Source organism: Callithrix jacchus, chromosome 7, assembly GCF_049354715.1.
Source record: "Callithrix jacchus isolate 240 chromosome 7, calJac240_pri, whole genome shotgun sequence".
Lineage (NCBI taxonomy): Eukaryota > Metazoa > Chordata > Mammalia > Primates > Cebidae > Callithrix > Callithrix jacchus.
Window position 1 is genome coordinate 76048454 of NC_133508.1, and position 22538 is coordinate 76070991.

Below are 22538 nucleotides of genomic sequence, written 5' to 3' on the forward strand. Positions count from 1 at the left end.
GGGCAGGCTCTGGACGAACCGTGTCCCCTGAGATGCCATAGCTCATGTCCCTGTCTACCAGGATTCCCTGCAGGGCCAGGGCCCTTTTCTGATTCCTACACACCATTAGCAGACTGGGGTGGGTAGTTCCTGAACCCAATGAAACTGTCATCCAAGTCGTGTTGCGTAAGCGTGTTAGGGAAGAGAGCACATGTGTGTAGATATTCATGCCAGGAGGTCCAGAATTCTGCCATTAGCGATGACTGCCTACAGGGCAGAGACCCAGACATCACCTGCATCACAGCAACTGAGCAGCCCGGCTCTCAGGCACCCTCGGGTGCTATGGGACAAGGCAGGTTCATTCCTGCTCCGCCCTGGGCTGGAATGAGCGGCCATCACCTCCTGCCCACACACATCTGGCCCCATCCCCCACCCGGCACAGCTATTCGCCTGCCCATGACTGGACCAGGTCCCCACCGCGAGGACAGGAAGTGCCCCCACATCCGCTGCAGCCCGCACAGCCTGGTGCTTTTACAAACCTGACTGTGGTCACTGAGCCCAGTAACCAGAGAGAATGTTTAAAAAGACTCACAAACATATCATTGAAATCTCAGTGTTGGGTTTTGGGGCAGGCACTAGGCGGCTCCCACCCCTGCCTTCCGGAAACACAGATTTCTAGAGTTTAAAAGGGATGGAAGGGAAAAGTGAGACTGCCCTAAATGTAGCGTCCCGGTCATTTCCAGGCACCTGGGGAAATGTGGGCTTCATTCCTTTGACTGGAAGGTCAGCCCCCGCCTCAGGGCCCTGCCGCCCATCTCACCTCCAGCCTGGCCTCTACCCTCACCTCCACAGTGTCTTCTTCTTCTTTTTTTTTTTTTGAGACGGAGTTTCACTCTTGTTACCCAGGCTGGAGTGCAATGGCGCGATCTCGGCTCACCACAACCTCCGCCTCCTAGGTTCAGGCAATTCTCCTGCCTCAGCCTCCCAAGTAGCTGGGATTACAGGCATGCACCACCGTGCCCAGCTAATTTTTTGTATTTTTAGTAGAGACGGGGTTTCATCATGTTGACCAGCATGGTCTCGATCTCTCAACCTCGTGATCCACCCGTCTCGGCCTCCCAAAGTGCTGGGATTACAGGCTTGAGCCACCGCACCCGGCCCGCAGTGTCTTCTTATTCCCCTCCACACACGCTGCCACCTGCTGCCCCCAGTCCCTGTACTCCCCACTGGCCAGAGGCACAGCCCAGGCTCCTGGCCCGGGACTTGCACCCTCAGCAGGCAGGCCATAGCCGAGCCCACGCACAGTCCCCAACATTGCTGACCTGTGGGCACCTCCACCCCTGTGTATGCAAGGTCCCCTCTCCCTAGAATGCCCTCCCTGCCAGGACCCCATCCCTCCCTTCAGGCCAGTTCAGATGCCACCTGTTCACATCCCATCACCCAGTGGGACCCTCGACCTCTCTAGCACCTGACAGGGCCACTCCGGGAGTTGTCATTCCTGCCCTGGTTTTTCTTGTTCCTTTTCCACATTTCCCTCCATCTTCCTCCACCTTCTTCCAGAAAGGAAACTTGGGTCCCCTGCTCTCCACTGTCTCCTGGTGCTTGCCCTGCCCTCAGGCTCCTCCGCTCTGACTCTCTGCCCTGGCTGGCCGGCCCCTGCAGGGCTCATCTCCCTGACACCATGGCAGATTCACACTCAGGCCTCAGCCCAGCTCAGCTGTCAGCTGTAAGCCCTCCCTGCTGCACCTCTCCAGGCAGTGGGCAGGCTCCGGATGGCCCATGTCCCCTGAAATGCCATCTGTTGTGTCCCTGTCTACCATGTTTCCCTGCAGGGTCAGGGCTTTTTTCTGCCTTGGGTCCAATGTCCATCTTCTCTTTAGCTGGAAGGTCCCTCCTCTGTCTCATCTGTGGGTGCCAGCACCAGCCAGGGCTGAGAAGGCGCACAATGGGAGTTTGGGGTGTGGAGCCTGGGGCCTGTTGAGCACAGCCAGGTGCAGGGCTCAGGGTGTGCCTGGCTGCAACAGCCCCTCAGGCCTGTCCATACCCCGGGGCCAAGCCTGGAACACACGTTTGAAGAGGGCGAAGTCAGCCCCACCCAGACCTCCTGGGTCCCCCTGTACCTTGAGTGGTGGGCAGCTGGGGCAGTGGCTCACACTGGCTCTGCCCACTCCAGAGCTCGAGCCATTCCAAGTGCCAGCCCAGCTCTGCTTTGTCTTCTAGTGGAGCGAGACCGTGCCCTGGGCCACCAGGAGCCCCACTGGAAGGAGTTTCACTTTGACCTGACACAGATCCCAGCTGGGGAGGCGGTGACAGCCGCGGAGTTCCGGATTTACAAGGTGCCCAGCACCCACCTGCTCAACAGCACCCTCCACGTCAGCATGTTCCAGGTGGTCCAGGAGCAGTTCAACAGGTGCCTTCCCCTTGGCCCGGGTGCTCCCCACCCAACCCGCCTCATAGTCTCATGGTCAAGGCAGCCCAGCAGGGAGTGGGGGTGAGTGGAGCCTTTCCCAGAGGACCCAAAAGAGAGCCTCAGAGACAGGAGAGGTGCTTGGCCCAGGGTCCCTGCACTGTGGGAAGAGCCCCAGTGTTGGAAATAGATGCTCGGTGCCACAAAGAAAAATTCGCCCTGAGACAAAGGATATTTCAGCAACACAATTTTTACTTCCTGGGCTGCAGGAAGGGCACTCTCATTGGCCATTTTGCCGTAAGAGTGCAGCGAACAATGGAAAACACACAAATTTATCCCTTACGCATTTGGGGTCGTCCTTACTGCTGTGTCTAATCTCTGTTGGCTGGAGCCTGACCTCACAATCTAAACTTAACAAAGTTATTAGCACACTTACTCTTTAACAAGAAAGGAAACTTTAAAAAGGAACTTTTCTACTTCCCACCCCCAGTGACAGTCCTGCCTTCAGATCCCTGTCCTGCCATCCTGGCTGTGGGGTCTTGGACAGGTCACTGAGCCTCAGTTTCCCCATGTGTACACCTCTGCTGAGGCAGTGAGATGAGGCTCAGAAGGGGCACAGCCCAGAGCCAGGTGGGAGACGCTCCTGTGACAGCCCCTAGGCGGGGCCCTGGAGACAGGGAGGCAGCTGTGCCGGCCACCAGTTAATTGTTCTTTTGTGTCCACAGGGAGTCTGACTTGTTCTTTTTGGATCTTCAGACGCTTGGAGCTGGGGATGAGGACTGGCTGGTGCTGGACATCACAGCAGCCAGTGACCGCTGGTTGCTGAAGCGTCACAAGGACCTGGGACTCCGCCTCTATGTGGAGACTGAGGATGGTGAGGCTGGGGACTCTGCAGGAGCAGCTCCTGGGGCTCTTCTATGGCAACACAGGCAGTGGTAGCGACTTCCTGTGGCCGTGGATGCCTGGCCTCACCAGCTGTGCCTGCTGCGAGGGTCAGTGAGGTCCAGGACTTGAGGACTGGCCTGGCGGGGGTGCTCCCTCCTCTCCTTCTGCTTCCCAGGAAGTGGGCGGTTCTTCCCACAGAGTAGCCTCCACCTTGGGAGTTTCTGTCCTGGGAAGGGAAGGAGGGGAAGTGGCCGTATCCTCAGGTGCTGAGGCCAGGAGGCTGGGTTTGAAGCCCAGCCCGACGGTGCCCTGCCTTGGTGACCTTGGCCAGGACTTACATTTCCAGACCGTCTTCTCTTCTACAGGATGGGGATTCACACCCTTGTTCACTTTACAGGTGATACTGAGGAGAGCCTCCTTTATGCTAGGCAGTGGGAATACGAAGGCCAAAGTGGGCACGAGATGGGCGTGTTTGAGGTGTGGCAAGGGGAAGCACACGGCAAGGGGCCGCCATGGAGCAGCGGCGAGGACGGGTTTCCAGAGGCCATTCTGAGTCAGTGTAAAGCAGGGCCAGGGGCTGGGGTTCTCAGCATGATAGCAGTGGAGGACAACAGGACCTGATTCAGGTTTTTGTTTTGTTTTAAGATGGAGTCTCACTCTGTCACCAGTCTGGAGTGCAGTGGCACAGTCTCAGCTCACTGCAACCTCTGTTTCCCAGATTCAAGCAATTCTCCTGCCTCAGCCTCCTGAGTAGCTGGGACTATGAGTGCACGCCACCAAGCCCAGCTAATTTTTGTATTTTTAGTAGAGATGGGGTTTCACCATATTGGCCAGGATGGTCTCCATCTCTTGACCTGGTGATTCGCCCGCCTCAGCCTCCTAAAGTGCTGGCATTACTTGCCCAGCCTGATTCAGGTTTTAAAAGAGAACGCTCTGAGATGCCCCCTCTCTCAGGATGGAGCCAAGTTCCCTACGCCTTCCGTGGGCTGCGCTCAGTGACTTCTTGTAAGTGCGATGTGGACAGTGTGTGGGGGACCTGATGGGCAGTGCCTCAGCCAGGTGAGGAAGGCTCACTGCAGTGACCAGCATGACACTAGCATGTGCCCTGGGTGTAAGGCAAGGAGAAGGCCCCTTTCCTGGACCCGAAACCCCAGTCCAGCCACGAGAAAACCATCAAGCCCAAAGAGAAGGGCTTTTGCAGAATACCTGACAAGCACTTCTCAGAACCACCAAGCTCATCAAAAAAAGGGAAGATCAGAAAATTGGAGGAGCCCAGAGGCACCTAAGGAGACCTGCTCAGTGCATGTGGGGTCCTGGGTGGGGTCCTGGGCCAGGGAAAGGGCTAATGTTATGAAATCCAGATCGATCATGGGATTTACTTAATAAGATATCAGTATTGGTTGTTAGTTATGAGAAAGGTACCCTACTAGTGTAAAATATTAACATTTCCCGGGGAAACTGGGTCCAGGTGTATGGGAACTCCCTGTGCTATTGTTTTCTTCTTTGAGACAGCGTTTGGCTCTGTTGCTCAGGCTGGAGTGCTGGGGCGCAATCACAGCTCACTGTAACCTCCAACTCCTGGGCTTGAGCGATCCTCCCACCTCAGTCTCTATACTATCTTGGCAAATTTTTATGTAATGTCAACTGTCGTAAAATTAAAGCTTTACTGAATATATGCATAAAATAAAGAACCCCCTACCTCAGTGGGGGAGAGTAGACTGAGATGGATGAGAGTGAAGTCAGAGAGGACCATGGGGGCCCCACAGTGGTCCAGGTGGACACTGCAAGCGGCTTGTGGGTAGCAGTGGAGGTGGAGGAAGGTGGGTTAAGTGTCAGGATGTGGTTACAGCTGGCGAGGAGGTGAAGGAAAGGGAGGAAGCCTGAATGATGTGCTGATGGAACCAGTGCATTGCTTCTAATAGATTTTTCTTCTTGGCCTGCACTGGGGAAAGATAGATGAAGGGCAGGTTTGAGGTGGGTGGTCAAGGGGTCTCTTTTGGCTGGAATATTATTGAGCTCTCTGGGATGTTACTGAGATCCCTGGTCCTCATGGAAATGCCATTCCAGGGACAGGTGAGCATGAAGAGTGAAGACCCAGGAGTGAGAAGTGCTGGCATGTAAGTGGATTTAAAGTATGGGGTGGGACCAGGTCGCCTAGGGAAGGAAGACAGTGATAGAGAAGAGAGGGGGCCTGGCCCAGAGCCCTGGGGCCTCCACCATCCAGAGAGCTCTCAAGGAGGAGCCACAGTGAGCCCAGAGGGAGCAGGACGCCTGGAGGGTGAGGTGACCTAGACGCCAGATTAAAGTGTTTCCAGAAGCAAGGGTTTGTCATTTGTGTCCTGCCGTGGGCACTGAAGGCAAGGACAGATAAGTGATCGAGGGTTTTGCCACACTGAGGTTGTTGACCCAAATCTCTGGGAAGTGTGGGTCTGACTGGGAGGTGGAGGGAGACAGGCAGTGGGGGCAGGAGACAGTGCTTTCCAGAACCTTTGCTGGGGAAGGGAAGCAGAGAGAGGGCTGGGGCTGGAGAGAACCAGAGACAAGGCAGGTCCTTTACAGGTGAGGAGACGCCTGCTCACTGCTGTGGCATTGGAGTGATTCTGAGCAGGGGGAAGAAAACTGCAAAATTCTGCACAAGTTGGATCTAGGAGCTGGAGTGGGGCAGGTGGAGTAGGGAGGTGGAGGGGGGAGTTGGAGGGGGGAGCTGGAGGGGGGAGCTGGAGTGGGGCAGGTGGAGTTGGGAGGTGGAGTGGGGAGCTGTAGTGGGGCAGGTGCAGTGGGGAGCTGGAGACGGGGAGGTGGAGTAGGGAGGTGGAGGGGGGAGCTGGAGTGGGGCAGGTGGAGAGGGGAGCTGGAGTGGGGTAGGTGGAGTAGGGAGATGGAGGGGAGAGCTGGAGTGGGGCAGGTGGAGTGGGGAGCTGGAGAGGGGAGCTGGAGTGGGGGAGGTGGAGGGGGAGGGGATGAGGAGGACAAGAGGGGGGCCTCTTTAGAGCAGGGACCCTTCCTGATGGAGGTGAGGGATAGTGTCCCGGCTGTCACAGTGAGGTGTGCTACAGTGGTTCAGGCACCCACTCTCCAGGTTGTCACAGGATTGAAGGAGGGTGCTTGGCACAGCGTGAGTGCCCAGGGAGGGTGGTCATGACCGTAGATGTCACCCAGCAGCGCCTGCTCAGTAGGTACTTGTCTCTGGGGAAGCTGGGGGAGGGGGGATGGAGTTTGTGTCTGAGGCTCCACTGGGGCAAGAGGGAATCTGACCGGCGCCCCCCCACCCTGTGGGGATTGGGGAACCACAGGGTGGAGCCGGGAGCAGCCTCCTCCCTGTCGTGAGACTGGCCTGGAATCTGGGAGGGGTGCGTCAGGGCTCGGATGCCCTCCCTGCTCTGTGACGCAGGGCCCCAGCGGCGCACACGGGCCTCACAAGGTCTGTCCTGGCCTCGGACCCCGGCCGACCATGGCGGCGCTGTGGCTCCTGGTTTCAGCCCTCGGGCGCAGGGTCACCATCTGCCGCTCAGGGCTCGAGCTGTTCCAGGGCTGCGCCCGATGCTTTGCCACCAGCCCCCGGCGCTGCGCCAAGTTCTACAGGGACCCAGTGGAGATGGTGAAGGACATCCCTGACGGGGCGACAGTCATGATGGGGGGCTTCGGGCTCTGCGGGATCCCCGAGAACCTGATCGCGGCGCTGCTCAGGACTCGCGTGAAGGACCTGAAGGTGGTCAGCAGCAACGTGGGCGTGGAGGACTTCGGCCTGGGCCTCCTGCTGGCCACCAGGCAGGTCCGCCGAATCGTCTGCTCCTATGTGGGCGAGAACTCACTGTGCGAGAAGCAGTACCTGGCAGGCGAGCTGGAGCTGGAGCTAACGCCCCAGGGCACCCTGGCCGAGCGCATCCGCGCGGGGGGCGCCGGGGTGCCCGCCTTCTACACCCCCACGGGCTACGGGACCCTGGTCCAGGAAGGGGGCGCCCCCATCCGCTACACCCCGGATGGCCACCTGGCGGTCATGAGCCAGCCCCGAGAGGTGAGGGAGTTCCACGGCGACCACTTCCTTTTGGAACATGCCATCCGGGCGGACTTCGCCCTGGTGAAAGGCTGGAAGGCCGACCGGGCAGGAAACGTGGTCTTCAGGAGAAGCGCCCGCAATTTCAACGTGCCCATGTGCAAAGCCGCAAACGTCACGGCCGTGGAGGTGGAAGAGATCGTGGACGTGGGGACTTTCCCCCCAGAAGACATCCACGTCCCTAACATTTATGTAGATCGCGTGATAAAGGGGCCGAAATATGAGAAGCGAATTGAGCGCTTAACGATCCGGAAAGAGGAAGGTGCAGGCGCCCTGAAGGAAGAGGACCCCAGGACCCGCATCATCAGACGCGCCGCTCTGGAATTTGAGGACGGCATGTACGCCAACCTGGGTATAGGCATCCCCCTGCTGGCCAGCAACTTTATCAGCCCCCACATGACCGTCCACCTTCACAGTGAGAATGGGATCCTGGGCCTGGGCCCGTTTCCCACAGAAGACGAGGTGGATCCCGACCTCATCAACGCAGGCAAGCAGACGGTCACGGTGCTTCCCGGGGGCAGCTGCTTCGCCAGCGACGACTCCTTCGCCATGATCCGAGGGGGACACCTCCACCTAACCATGCTCGGAGCCATGCAGGTTTCCAAATATGGCGACCTGGCCAACTGGATGATCCCTGGCAAGAAGGTGAAAGGCATGGGCGGTGCCATGGACTTGGTGTCCAGTCAGAAGACCAGAGTGGTGGTCACCATGCAGCACTGTGCAAAGGACAACACCCCCAAAATCGTGGAGAAATGCACCATGCCGCTTACCGGGAAGCGGTGCGTGAACCGCATTATCACGGAGAAGGCTGTGTTCGACGTGCACAGGAAGAGAGGCCTGACGCTGAGGGAGCTCTGGGAGGGCCTGACCGTGGACGACATCAGGAAGAGCACGGGCTGTGACTTTGCTGTGTGCCCGAACCTCAAGCCCATGCAGCAGGTGGCACCCTGAGGGAGGCAAAGCTGGGTGGGGAGGTGCGCTCCTCAGGGGGCCCCACCAGGTTCCCCAGGGGACATTGGTCACAGCAGGAATACATTTCCCCAGCGCTAAGAGGGGTTTGCTGCTGGCCTCCAATTTTCCTCCCTAGGTGGACTGTGCTCCTCTACAGAGCTGGGACTTTAATTAAACACACAAGGAAAACAGATCAGCTCCTCCTTGTGTTCCTTGAGCATTGCAAAGAAGGAGAGGGGTGGGTGTGAGGGAATTTCTCCAGACCTGCCAGATGCAGGGCTCTGAACCAAAACCCTCTGTTAGTCCCCTTCACCACCTCCCATCACCCCCAGCCACACCCAGCCGGTCCCCTGCGGCTTGCTGGGGAAGTGTATGACAATCCTGGCTCTATCCCACCTTGCTCTGGGACCTTGGACAGTTGCTGCTCTCTGGGCCTTAGTTTCCGCTTCTGTAAAATGAAAACCTGGGATTAGCTGCTTCCAAGGGTCCCCAGTCAGGCTCGCCTAGCCTGTGAGACCTACAGAGGGGTTCCCAGCACCCAAGCCAGGCCTGGCCCACAGGGTCTGTGGTGTAACTGATCTAACGTGATATTCTATCCTGCATCTGGGAGACCCCCATAAGACTCCTGAACACAGCCCCAGAATAGCAAATAGTGAGCAAAGCCTGTGGGACTGATGGCCTCCCTGGCCCCATGGCCACCAGGGCTCCCCAGAGAATCAGGACAGAGCCGAATATACAGCCGGGAGGGCTGCCCTGGGCCCCAGGCCGTCCCCATGTGTCAGCCAGTCCACAGAGTGCTGTTCCTGTGCCTGGGCTGGTGACCATCACCACCCCACTCAGCTGCTCTGTCCTCTCCCCATTGTGGCCTCACTTGCCTTTTCCTCTGCAGCCAGCTCTGTTCCTTGTAATTCTGCTGCTTCCCCATAACCTTGACTCACCATGAGCCGAGCTCTGCCCACTGCTCTCTGGGCCTCCTTCCCGTCAGCGCCTGCAGCTCACAGCCTCCGTCTCAGCAGCTCTTGTCCACGCTCCTGAGAGAGAGCCTCTCCTGCCAGCGAATTTTTCTGTGGCAGATGATGTTATAGGTCAAAGATTGGTCTCTGGATTCACTGGTTGTTCAATCAAGTGGCCGAGGGACAATGGGGCTGAGGCACAGCTGCTTCAGGGCTGACCTTTGAGTGGGACTGAGGGTGGGGCAGGCAATGTCCTTGGCCTGTAGGGTGTACTGGAGAACCACGTAGGAATAAATACATCTATATGCGTCATGTCTAAGCATATGTACATCTGTATTTACACAGACACGCATATATGCATGCGTGTACATACATGCGTACATCTGTGCTTGTAACGAGGTGAAATGTGTCCTCATGTAAACTGAACAACCAGCACTGTTTAAAGAGCTGTGAAAATGAGCTGGCGATCGTGCTTCTGCAACTCAGCAACAGGAAATTTCACCCATTGCACTCCCATCTTTATCCTGAAAACCAGGAAGTGACCCGTGTGTCTGATGATGAGCTAAAATCAAGTAAATTACGGTGTACTGCTCCAAGGGTTTTATACATTTGAAATGTTTATTGTAGAGGTGTTTTTCTGAGACGGAGTTTCACTCTTGTCCCCTAGGCTGGAGTGCAATGGTGCAATCTCAGCTCACTGCAACCTCCACCTCCCGGGTTCAAGAGATTTTCCTGCCTCTGCCTAGGATTAAAGGCACATGCCACGCCTGGCTAATTTCTGCACCATGTCACAGGCTGGTCTCGAACTCCTGACCTCAAGTGATCTGCCTGCCTTGGGCTCCCACAGTGCTATAAGATTACAGGGGTGAGCCACCGTGCCTGGACTGTGGAGACTTTTAAACAGCAAAATTTATTTTTAAATTTGTTTTGAGACAGGGTCTTGCTCTGTCACCCAGGCTGGAGTGCAGTGGCGCAAACATGGCTCACTTCAGCCACCTGGGCCCAAACAATCCTCCTGCCTCAGCCTCCCACGTAACTGAGACCACAGGCTTGTGCCACCACACCCAGCTAATTTTTTGTTTTTAGTAGAGATGGAGTCTATGTTTCCCAGGCTAGTCTTAAACTCCAGAGCTGAAGCCATCCTCCTGCCTCAGCTGCCCAAAGTGCGGGGATTACAGGTGTGAGCCACCACAACCGGCTATTTGAAAGTTGAAAAAAAATGAGGACACCTTTCCAAATTTGTGGAAAACTTAAATTTACATAATGAAAATAGAATAGCCCAGAAAAGTGAAAATGTATGGGAGTTGAAAGGTCTTTAAAATGGTATTTTTTTTTTTCAAAACTTTCTTTACCATGGTTAATTGCTTTTACAATAGAAAGGTTATTGAAATCCAAACAAGTGCAGGAGGATGCACAGGTTTATTGGTGAGATTGGCGTCTCCAGGGTTAGTTACCATGTTTTTAGCGGCATCCTCAGTCTGGAAGCAGCTGTGGGGGAACAATCCCTTGATACAGACTTTGCTCCTCCTGGGGCTGAGGCCCAAGTTAGCTGCTTCAGCCAGCCCTCCCCCGCCCCCATCCCTTCCTTCTCTGCTTCAGTTTTTCCTTCCTTCCTTCTCTTCCTCCCTCCCCACTTTCTTTCCTTTTCTTTCTCTCCCTTCCTTTTCTCTTCTATTCTTTCTTTTCCTTCTCTATAAACCCAGCTCATGCTTAAGAACTTGGGCTCTGGAATGAGACACTGCAGGCTAAACTCTGGGCTCTGGGATTTGGTTCCAATGTCTCTGCTCCACGGAGCCTGGTGTTTCCCTTGTGGGCATCAGGGAGATAGTTAATGCCCTGCTCTTGGGCTGTGCCCAGGGGAGCAAGCGCTTGCTAAATCTGGCAGATGCTGCCATGAGTTGTCTCAGTCATAATTTGACATTCACACCCCAGAAAGTGTGGAACAGAAGACACAACACAAGCCTCAGGGTCCTCAAACCGGTTGGAGCGCCAGTTCTGGGAGTCACTGTCAGTGGGACTCCGTCTCCTGGGAGGCAGGAGCTGCAGCGCTATTCTAAGGACCCAGTGAGGTGATCCATGGGAAAAATCTTCAAACTAGTAGAGCGCGTCACAAATGTCTGTGTCACAGCTGTCACTAATGACGCCGCCTGCAGCTCACCAAGCCCTGAGCCCCACCCCAACCTCCTCCAGATCTGCCCCAGGAGACATGTCGACTGGCCAGAGCTGGACCAAGGGCTCCAGGCTTCAGATGTGGAAACTGAGGCTCAGCAGGGTCCCTGGGGTCCTCAGCCTCCACACTCCTGGACCTGCCCAGGCCCAGCAGAGAGATCCCTGCTGTGTCTGCTGCAGGCCCACTGCCTATGAGTGACCCCTCTCTCCTTTCTGTCTCAGGGCACAATGTGGATCCTGGCTTGGCCGGCCTGCTGGGCCAACGGGCCCCACGCTCCCGACAGCCTTTTGTGGTCACTTTCTTCAGGGCCAGTCAGAATCCCGTCCGCACCCCTCGGGCAGTGAGGCCACTGAGGAGGAGGCAGCCGAAGAAAACCAACGAGCTGCCGCAGGACAGCCGACTCCCAGGCATCTTTGGTGAGGGCTGGGTGGGCTGGGGCTGAGGCCCTGCAGGCTTCCGGCTGAGAGAAGCAGGGGGAGAACTAGGTGGTGGCCCAGAGCCCTCGGGTTGAGGTCGGTTCAAGCTGATGGCCCCTCTCCAGCCCCCTTCCCTGACACCATCTTTGCCCTGATGCACCCTGGTGACTGGCACTCCAGAGGCCTGTCCTGGCTGTCCCTGCCACCCAGAAGGCCCCTTCTCTCCCTCCCCTGGCTCCTCCAGGTTTCTCCCAGGAGCCTCCATCAGAATCAGCTGCCCCTTCCCTGGGCGCCACAGCCCTTCGTGGCCCGCAGTTGTGCCCGGGCACCCTGCAGGACCCTCCGCTACTTATGCAATGTTTTCTCCCCAACTGGGCCAAGCCCTTCAGGATCAGGGACAGGCCTGACTTGACCCTGTGCCCTCCTTCCCAGGAAGTCGGCCCTTGACTGGCCTGGTTGTAAGCCACCTGAACCTGAGGAATGGGTGTGGCAGGAGAGGGTGGGCTGGAGTCACAGGGTTCTCCAGAGAGGAGGAGGAGGAGGCACAAGATGGCCGAGGGTCCTTCTGGGCTGTTTACTGGAGCGTCAAGACGCTCACAGGCTAAAGGATGGCTGGGCACAGTGTCACTCTAGCCATTGGGAGCCATGGCAGGCTCTTGAGCTGGGTCATGGTACAAGCAGAGTTCCAGGGATGGGCTTTATGAGACCAAATAGTTTCCTATTATTCATTTGACAAATGTGTTCATCAGGGGGTCCTCCACCCTGGTACCCGCAGCAGCTGCACAGAGCAGGAACCCCAGAAAAGACCTTGTCCCTTCTGTCCCTACAGATGATGTCCACGGTTCCCATGGCCGGCAGGTCTGCCGTCGGCACGAGCTCTAGGTCAGCTTCCAGGACCTCGGCTGGCTGGTAAGTGCTGCCTCTTGTCCTGGTTTCTGAAATGACAATCGCCACCTGTGGAGCAGAAGGGAATCTGCAGGGAGGACAAAGAAACATGGGCGGTCTTTTTGTCTTTGTGTTTTCCAAGTTTTCTAAAGTGAGAACTTGGTGAGAAAGGGTGTGTTGTTTTTGTTTTTTTTTTTAACCATGCAAATAAAGACTGAATCAACGAACTAAGCTGTCAGCATCGCCACAAGGAAACTGAGACCTCTCTGCATTGGCTGCGGCTGCCGCTGCGCTGCGACTGCAGCTCTGGGAGGCATTGGCAGGGAGGGCCGGCTAGGGAGGGATGTAGAGTGAGGATGGGGGATGTCGGGCCTGAGCTCCTGCCTAGCATCTGCTGGGGGTTCCTGGATGGATTCAGGCCTCTTGGGGGATACTGCCCTGCAGGGGTGGAGGGTAGGTTTGGGCCCAAGGCTCAGAGAGGGGCACATGGATGGGACTCACCTTCTCCCATGACCCCCAGGACTGGATCATCGCCCCGCAAGGGTACTCGGCCTATTACTGTGAGGGTGAGTGCTCCTTCCCGTTGGGCTCCTGCATGAACGCCACCAACCATGCCATCCTGCAGTCCCTGGTCAGTACCATGCCTGTCCTACCCAGCCTTCTGGGGTGGGGGGCCCTGCGGAGAGGGGTCTGGTCCAGCCAGCTAGGAGGGCACCTGCTCCGTGTCTCAGGGAGCTTCCTCTGCACGGAGTCAGTAATATCACAAAATTCCCACAGCTCTGCAGGACCTGGTCCTCATACAGCCATGCTAGCCCATGTAGACTCACACCTGAACACAGACACACCCCACACTGACACTAAACAGCCGTGTACATGCGCCTGTTCAACTCACTGCACATGCTCCTGTGGGACACTTATGCACCTGTGTGCGGTGCGCAGACTGACAGAGGCACAGCACATGAAATGGACGTACACACCATGTGGGGACTGTGATCTTAACACGCGGGCACCTGAGTACACTGGTAAGTCTGCCCACCTAGGATATGTCGCACAGCATGAGGGATGTGCATGTGCACTCACCCACCTGTGCCACACCGCAGGCAGGGAGCGTCTAGATGGTGTGGCTCTCAACCCTTTGGCTTTTCCCTGTTTCTCTCTTGGCCGTTTGTTTTTTCTCCAGATCCCCAGGCTGTTGGTGCCTTGGTGTCTGGGACAACCTTAAATGATGAAAGTGGCTTCTGATGGGATCACTGGTGCTGCTCACTGCTGAGTGCTCTGTGTGTTTGCAGACTCTGGCACCCAGGCTTCCTTCTAGAAATTTTTACCTAGAATCTTAGTTCCTGGTATTCCACAGCCTTATGGTTTTCTTGTAGGAGGTTCAAAGGCGAAGCCTTGATCAGGCACGGTGGCTCACATCTATAATCCAAGGAGTTCGAGACCAGCCTGGGCAACATGGTGAAACCCTCCCTCTAAAATAAAAATTTAAAAAAAAAAAAATCACACATACACACAGAAAGGCAATGCATTGGCATGAGAGGAAAGGAATTACCAAAAGCTGCTTTGAGCCTATGATAACACTTTCTGGGTGGCCAAATGGTGTTTGCTGGACACCTGGAGTGCCCTCCTTGAAAGGCTCAGGGGTGATGAAAGGGCAGCCCGGCCCAGCCACCCTTTATGCTGTGTGGTTCTCACGGCTGCATGTATGGGGATGTGACTGCACCTGCAACTCCTGGACTCTATCCCCTCTGCCCCTACCCCTCAGGGGCTCAAACTAAAGTGAGCATTTACAAGCTGCTGGGAAGCAATCAGGCACTGTGCTCTAAGGGAGGCTCTCGGTGGGCACGGAAGCGAACCATCCACAGAGCTGATGCCTCCTGTGAGGAAGAGCAGAGCAGGCCGCCCATCAGTGGAGGGAGATTGGGCCCAGCCTCTCCACACAAGGAGGGGGCAGCTGGAGGAGGAATGTTCCAGCAGAAAGAGCAAGTGCAAGGCCCTAAGACAGGAACAAGCTGGTCCTAAGATCAGGGCCAGCAGGGAGGAGGGGTTAGGTGTAGTGACTGGGAGGAAGGGTGGAGGGAAGTGATGCCAGGGTGGGCAGGGCCGGCTCCCAGTCTGGGGTCCCTGGGAAGGAGTGTGGATTTTTTTCCAAGCAACCTGAGAAGCTGTCGGAGGTCTTTAGCAAAGCAGTGTCATGGTCCATGTCACCCTCCAGGATGACCTCTCTGGCTTGGGGAGGCTGAAGGTGGGAGGAGTGGAAGGCAGAGGAGCAGGGGAGGAGGGCTGCTGTGGTCACCTGGCAGGTGATGGCAGCTGGACTGGGCAGGTGGCCTGAGTCAGCACAGAGGTGGAGGTTGAGTCAGGGGCTGCTCCCAGGGAAGGGAGAAGGGGAGAGGAGGCATCCAGGAGGCCTTCCAGGTAGGGCTGTGATGTCAGGGCGAGAGGAACTTGGTGTTCTGCGAGGCCCTGTTAGACCCTAAGTGCAGAAGTGGGGAGGGGAGCAGGATCTGAAAGTCTGGAGAGAAGCACAGGAGAGGGATCAAGACCTGGGCTCCAAGAGCCTGGGGAGGGAGGTGGGGTATGGGAGGCAGAGCCTCTAGGTCTAAAGGGCCAAAAGAAGGAAGTGGTCCTTCCAGGCTCCCCATCGGGGACCTCACTAAGGCACAAACCTGGCCATGTGGTTCTCCTTCCCATCATCTGCAGGAGGAACTCTGAGCCCTTGGCCTGGGACTCGAGGCCCCTCATTAGTGCCCTGCCCATTTGCCCCACACCTCCTACCATGTGTCCCTCCCTGGGCACTGCTGGTCACCACAGCTCCTGCTCCCAGAGCCCAGAGGGCTGTTCTTATTCCTGTGAATAGTTATTATTGTGCTGCTCCCATGTGGCCTGGAGATGGCCAGGGTGGGGAGCAGGTGGAGCTGGGGTGGGGCTGGGTGAGTCCTTGGAGGCGGCAAGTGGGCTCATGCCCCTGCCTGTGCCCTCTCCCTGGCCAGGTGCACCTGATGAAGCCAGATACAGTCCCCAAGGCGTGCTGTGCGCCCACCAAGCTGAGCGCCACCTCCGTGCTCTACTATGACAGCAGCAACAACGTCATCCTGCGCAAGAAGCGCAACATGGTGGTCAAGGCCTGCGGCTGCCACTGAGCCCAGCCCGCCCGCCCTTCTCATCGGATTGGGCCCCTCGGAAGCAGGAAACCCTTCAGTGCTGTCACAGCTCAAGCAGGAGTGTCAGGGGCCCTCACTTTCTGTGCCTACTTTCTGTAGGCTTCTGGTCCTTTCGAGGTCCCTCTGTGCCTCTCCCCTGGGGTTTGTGGCTGTCACCCTGCCTGACACTTTGGTGGCCTAAGGTAAACAGCAGTCTTGGAGCCTGTGCTGACTGTACTGTCAGCACAGAAGTCCTATCTTAGGACCTGTCAGACTGTGGCCGGCCCTGGATGGTCTGAGGTTGGCTGACGTGAGCTGTGCACCATCATCTACCACAGGATTTTGGGGTGGGGAGAAGGGCTCTGTCCCTTCCCAGGGACAACACGGGCATTTCTGGGCATAATTGGGCATGCACATGTTCTCAGTACAGTGTGTTCTTGGATTTTTCTAATTTGGTCCAGGCCGCAGTTAGCATATTAGGAAAAGAATAAGCTAGAGGTCCTCATGAAGCCACCACCGTGGATTTTTTTTTTTTTTAGCTGGGACTACAGGCACTCGCCACCAAGCGCAGCTCATTTTGTATTTTGGTAGAGATAGGGTTTCCCCCTAGGCTAGTCTTGAACTCCTAACCTCATGATCCGCCCACCTCGGCCTCTCAAAGTGCTAAGATTACAGGTGTGAACCACTGCACCCGACCACTGGGAATATTTTATGTCATGTGTCTTCCCTTGCCCTGGGCCTCCTCCTTCTCCTGCCTGGGAAAGAGGTATGACTCCCAGAGGAGCAAAGAATCTTGGGGGCTTCCAGTTCCCTTAGCCATCTCCACCATGCTGAGCTATTCAGAGCTCAGCACTGAGACAGAGAGGCAAGTCCAGCAGCTGCGATGTGTGCTCCAGGCTGGTACAGAGCACCCATTGCCCATGGCTAATGTCAGTAATCAACCTATGTACCTTTCCCACTGAACCTGGACAGGGCCTCTGGGCCTCAGCACAGAACTGCAGACAGCCACCACCAGGCACTGTCAACAAGACCTGAGTTCCCCCTACTGCTCCCCTATGGAGCAATCCATTCCATTCAGAGCAGGGTGACTGGCAGTCTCCGGACAGGCATGGGGCAAGGGTGGGGATTGCCAGCGTTTGCTTGTGTCTAGGAGTTAAGAACAAGCTGGTCACCAAAATCGGTGTCACCCTGGGTGCCCAGCAGCACTGTACTGTGTCTTGGGGCTATGAGTCAAAGAAAAGGTCCCTGTCCCACGGAGTGACAGGCAGTAATTAGGCTGAGTTGGGTGGGGAGGTTTGTTTCAGCCTCCACTGTTCCCGGAAACCACTGTACTCCTTGGAGCTGCCACTGGGAGTTGGAGTGTTTATTTGATTTCTGACTTGCTAAGCCTGTAATTTACCTGCTGGAACAGACAGAGTCCAGCTGCCCAAACCATGTCATTAAAAGCAGATCTTGGGCCCGTCCCATCCACAGGCACAGCCCGTCAGGGTGGTTCCACCTCCCATGTGCCCAAGGATGCACCTCTCTGGAGTTCACATGCTGCACCCCAGAGATGGGGCTAGGGAGAGCTGGTCTGGCAGCAGGGGTAGTGGCTGGGGCCATGCTGTGGGACAGCAGCCCCTCCACTCAGAGCAGGAGGGCCTCTGTGTGCAAGTGCAGAGTATGAGACCCTTCCATGTATGCAAAGGGTGGGCCCAGGCTGTCTGGAAACAGTGAGTTCCTTACTAGTCTAGCGCTTCAAGCTCAGCTAGCAGGGACTGGAAGAGGCACTGGCCTGAATGTCAGGAGACAGATATTCTGGTTCCAACTCAGCCACTGACTTGATGTCAAGACAAGTCCTCTTTCTTATTCACGCTTCAGTTTCTCATTGGCAACATGAGGACATGGGACTCTTTCATTCCAAAGGCTCTTCCAGCCAGAGAGCCCATCTGCCCCATGACCTTCTCCCAGAGCCTGAGACATGGCCTGATGGCCCGGCTGCCACTGCAAGACCTGATTTAACAGCTCTCTTCTTCCAATACTGGGCAGTAGAGTTTTGGAAACTGACAAATGTTTGGTCTTCTCAGTGCCCAGTATGTAAACTGGCAGAGTTTGGGGATGCTAAGAGTTTGTGAAATGAATGTTTTCAAGACACAAACACTGCCATGCCCATCAGGTGTGCAGAGCAGGCCTGAGGATCGTGACGGGACTCTCTTTTCAGCAGCAAAGCAGAAAGTGACAGTCGTGGCCTTCCTGGTGGCCAGACTTCTAGCATCTTTAGCCACCCAGACAGCCACCAAATGACATCACATAGACAAGGCCTCAGAAAAGGAGGAGGGTGTATGGACACACAGCTGATGAGGGGTCAGTGCTCAGCTACCAAGGTCATCTGGCCTGGTTGTCTCCCACCCCCAGGATACATTCAAGGCTACACATCAGGAGCATAAATAAGAGTAGTCAGCTCAGGCCCACTGTCAGCGACAAGTAGCCACTGACAGGGGTTCTGGGGCCATTCAGTGCAGAGCAGCTTCCCCACCCCAGTGGCCATCTTCACACTGCAATGCAGGGCTGGCCCTGATGCCACCAAGTGTGCAAAGTCCTGTTTCTTTGTCTTTACGTAGGGACCTGGGCGATGTGCTTTAGAGAAATTCCCTATTATTTCATGGGAAAGGGGTCTGTGAAAAGGAGAGGGTAGGTTTTGGAACCAAGTCGACCTGGCATCAAGTCCTGGCTCTGCCTTTTTTTTTTTTTTTTTTTTGGAGACAGGGTCTTACTTTGTGACGCAGGCTGGAGTGCAGTGGCTGTATCATGGCTCACTGCAGCCTTGACCTGCTGGGCTCAGGCAATCTTCCCACCTCAGCTTGAGGCGCTAGGACGCCAGGCACATGCCACCACACCGGCTAATTTTTTATTTTTTTATAGAGACCAGGCCTCACTATGTTGCCCAGGCCAGTCTTGAACTCCTGAGCTCAAGCAATCCTCCCACCTCAGCCTCCCAAAGTGCTAGGATTATAGGCAAAAGCCACTGTACCCAGCCTCTGCCTCTTGTTAATTTGACATCATGTACCTGCTGCACCCACTCCTTCCTCTGTAGAAGAGGATGCTGGTCTTGCCCTTTTGAGGCCTCCATGAGGGTCAAATGTGTCATGGGACACATGGAGCCATGCCTGTGCAAACCTGTGGAATAAACAGCAATTCTGAGCAGGCTCGTTTTAAATGGATTGCAATTTGGGCCTCCCTTGTGTGCCTTCCTCATAAAACCCACTCCTCCCAGAATGTGCTTGGAAGTACTGCTGTATTTACCTGAGAGCTGTGCTTTTCCTCAAAAACCTAAACGTGGTCATCTCTTGCATGAGGTGTGGCCCTGCACCCTCACCTGCTTGTGGAAGGAGTCTGAACCGGCAGTGACCCGCGTGCTAAGGTCTCTGCTGGGGAAGTGGCAGATGTGTGGCCCTCCCCTGGCCCTGTAGTGAGTGTGGCTGGCACCTAACTTTGCCTTTGTGGGAAGCTCAAGGGGGTGCTTTCTACTCCAGGTTCCTTTCCTTACTGGAAAGCCTTGAGCAAATAGCTGCTGTTCCCTACTTTTAACAAATGTTTTTCCTCATGTAAGAAAACTACCTGTGTGCTGGGGAAAATTTTGAAAATAACAAAAACCAGAATACCAACACCCATAATCAATCACAGAGAAAATAACAAAAACCAGAATACCAACACCCATAATCAATCACAGAGAAAATAACAAAAACCAGAATACCAACACCCATAATCAATCAGAGAGAACCACTGCTCCTAATTCCTTCCAGTCTTTTTTCTTGGCACATATAGATTTTTCTTTATATATGACATAAGACACTTTATAAAGTTAGGATCCTACTCTCTGCACTGCTTGGTGATCTGATTTATTCAATGAATGAAACATTTTGAAAGTTTCTGTTATTAAATGTTCTTTCAAAACATAATTGTTAGCAGCATTCCAGCCCTCGAGTTCTGCTTTAGCTTCTCCCTCATACGTCTTGTCTTGAGTTCCCTTCCTCAGAGGCTGGGGTGGGGCTCCCATGGGGCGGCAGGCAGCCCAGTGCCCAGATCGTGTGGCCACGAGTCTGCCCACTGGTCTGGAATCCTTGGACCAATAATCTCCTCTCCTCCTCTGGGTAGCACTTGGCACAAGCAGGGGCAGGCGTCTTACCTTTGAGGCCCAGGTGACCTCACAATACAAGGGTCACAGGTGGACCCACTGGGATAATGTCTGGGGAAAACCTGAAGGTTCCTCTCCCACTGGCCTCTCTGGCTGGTCCCTTGATCCCTCCTTCCCAGGGTAATCAGGCAAGCACAGCAATAAGGTCCTCCCTTGTTTCACAGGGCTGTGGGACCAGTCCTCCCTCTCAGGGCCTTGGGCCAGCCCCAGAACCCACTATGTTGAGCACTTTACACACATCCTATACTCTCCTGGGTTTCATGGCAGCCCTGGGTAGCTGGCCTTATCCTGGCTTCAATGCTGCCTGTCCTGACAGCCATGACTGACCACCAGTAACATGATGTCAACACTGAGGAGAGTGCCTGCTGGGAACGATGCAGGCCAAAGCTGATCAAGGGGGAGAAGCCCCACCCAGGGTGCCAGAGGTGGAGCTGGCCGGGGGTCACTGGGGCCAGGGCAATAGGCTTCTCCTTTCCCTACCACCCTCACCCTGGTGGATTCTCAACATCAAGGCTTGATTCAGACAGCACTTTGGGAGGCCGAGGCAGGTGGATCACCAGAGGTCAGGAGTTCGAGACCAGCCTGGCTAACATGGCAAAACCCCGTCTCTACCAAAAATACAAAAATTAGCTGGGCATGGTGGCAGGTGCCTATAATCCCAGCTACTTGTGAGGTTGAGGTAGGAGAATTCCTTGAACCCAGGAGGCAGAGGTTGCAGTGAGTCAAGATCATGCCATTGCACTCCAGCCTGGGTGACAAGAGCGAAACTCCATATTGAAAAGAAAACAAAAAAAGACTTGATTCAGACAGAGCTCCTGGGACATGTCATGGGAGCCAGTGGGCATTCCTGGGGGAGGCTTTTGGAGACTGATGGGGCTCAACCTCAGCACCTGAAAGATGCCATGAAGTGGTCTGGCTGGCCCAAAACTGGTACAAGGTGAGAGCCATCCTAGCAAGGTTGCACACCATGGCACCACACTGCAATTTCTAGATAGGCCTGGGGTCAGGGAGGAGGTGGGACCCACCCCTGCTTGTTTCTCCCCAGCACCAAGCACATCCGCTGTCTAAAGAAGGGCCCTGGGTGATTCTTGGTAATATAGTTGTTGGTTTAGGGAGTGCATAATGAGAGCAGGTGAGTGAGACTGATTACAGGTGCCCATCAGGCACAAGACCAGCTAGTGTGACAGCAGAAATGGTAACCAACCAGAGAGAGAAGACAGAGGTACTTTTATATGGCTTTGCCTTCTACTGCCCCAGAATGGGCTAATGAGAGCATCCCCTAAGGGACTTGGCCTAAAAGAGAAGAGCAGCAGCAGAGATGCCCAGTGCAACCTCTGAAAACACCTGGGACCTGGCTGGCAGGCAGCAGTATAAGAACTAGGATTTATTTCGGCAAACCAAACAGAATAAAACATCCAGGAGCCACATTGGTGGGCCCACAGCAGACCTGGCAGCAAATGCCAGAAAAAGCCTGTGGCCACAAACAGTCTGCCCATGGTGGTGGTTGGTGAAGGAGCACCTGTGCTGGCTCCTAGGCCCACAGCTGCACTTGGGAACAGTCCATGCTGTGCCTGCAGAGGTGCTCCAAGCTGACCCTGAGGCAGGCCTCATGCCACAAATGCTGCTTGCTTCAAACAGGGCACCCTTGGTGCTGTCTCCTCTGAGGCTGGCAGCTCCTTCCTGGACGTGCAAGGGTAAGAGCAGAGTGGAGAGCAGAGAGGATCACATCTACTCCCCACAGCTGGTGATGATCACCTTCTGCCTTGGCTTCCCGTATTTGTCTTTGCAGATAGAAGAGGGGAACTCAGGGGAATGAAGGAGCAGAATAAAGAGAGACTTAGGGATACCCACCCCCGCCTGCCCCTGGGGACACTGGCCCTAACAGTGGTGGAGCTCATAATCCAATGAAATAGAGTCACCCAAAAAAGATGTGGATTCATCACAGGAATGTAAGGTTGGTTTAACATCCAAAAATCAGTTGATATAACAGACAAATATCAACAGTATAAAAGACAAAAACCACATAATCATCTCAGATACAGAAAAAGCATTAGACAAAATCCAACACCTTTTCATAATGAAAACTCAATAAACTAGGAATGGAAGGGAAAACTTTCTCAATCTGATAAAAGGTATCAACAGAAAACTACATTGTGAAGGACCAGATGCTTTCCCCCTAAGTTCAGGAACAAGATGAGAATATTTGCCCTTGACATTTCTATTCAACATTGTACTGAAGGTTCTAGCTGGGGTAATTAGGTGAAAAAAAATTAAATAAAAGGCATCCAATCGGCAAAGAAAATGTGAAGCTATTTCTATTTGCAGATGACACAGTCTTGCATGGAGAAAATTCTATAAAATCCACACACACAAAAAAAACTATTAGAACTAATAAGCAAGTTTAGAAATGTTGCAGAATACAAGATTAATATACAATTGATTATATATACTTTTGTAGAGACGAGGTCTCACTATGTTGCCTCAGGCTGGTCTCACACTCCTGGACTCAAGCAATTTTCCCACC

General features: G+C 54.9%; 3 protein-coding genes across 23 annotated transcripts in view; 2 read left to right on the forward strand and 1 right to left on the reverse strand.

Annotated features, from left to right (window-relative positions):
* BMP8A (bone morphogenetic protein 8a) overlaps window positions 1–22316 on the forward strand; it is a 36992-nt gene extending 14676 nt beyond the window's left edge. The window contains exons 2-8 of one of the 7 annotated variants that reach the window (XR_013519940.1): window positions 2200–2389; window positions 3112–3260; window positions 3917–4276; window positions 11621–11815; window positions 12645–12724; window positions 13221–13331; window positions 15691–19778. Coding sequence is in view for 3 of the 7 variants with exons in the window: in XM_078331328.1 (XP_078187454.1) it covers window positions 2200–2389; window positions 3112–3260; window positions 3917–4276; window positions 11621–11815; window positions 12645–12697 (947 nt within the window). In the remaining 4 variants the exon portion in view is untranslated. Of the gene's footprint in view, window positions 1–2199; window positions 2390–3111; window positions 3261–3916; window positions 4277–5338; window positions 5510–11620; window positions 11816–12644; window positions 12928–13220; window positions 13332–14073; window positions 14203–15690 lie in introns of those variants that run through there. The other 6 variants (XR_013519941.1, XR_013519942.1, XR_013519943.1 and 3 more) reach the window with 6 other exon arrangements.
* OXCT2 (3-oxoacid CoA-transferase 2) lies at window positions 6697–9549 on the forward strand. Its single transcript, XM_035250945.3, has one exon. It carries the CDS (start codon window positions 6723–6725, stop codon window positions 8274–8276), a length of 1554 nt encoding a protein of 517 aa, XP_035106836.2. The 5' UTR covers window positions 6697–6722; the 3' UTR covers window positions 8277–9549.
* LOC100896731 (uncharacterized) overlaps window positions 10632–22538 on the reverse strand; it is a 37802-nt gene continuing 25895 nt past the window's right edge. For 12 of the 15 annotated variants that reach the window (XR_013519956.1, XR_013519951.1, XR_013519949.1 and 9 more), the window contains 2 exons: window positions 14026–14169; window positions 10892–12769 (listed from right to left, as the gene is read on the reverse strand). Coding sequence is in view for 1 of the 15 variants with exons in the window: in XM_078331330.1 (XP_078187456.1) it covers window positions 14026–14169 (144 nt within the window). In the remaining 14 variants the exon portion in view is untranslated. Of the gene's footprint in view, window positions 12770–14025; window positions 14170–18886; window positions 18997–22538 lie in introns of all 15 variants that reach the window. The other 3 variants (XR_013519947.1, XR_013519948.1, XR_013519944.1) reach the window with 2 other exon arrangements.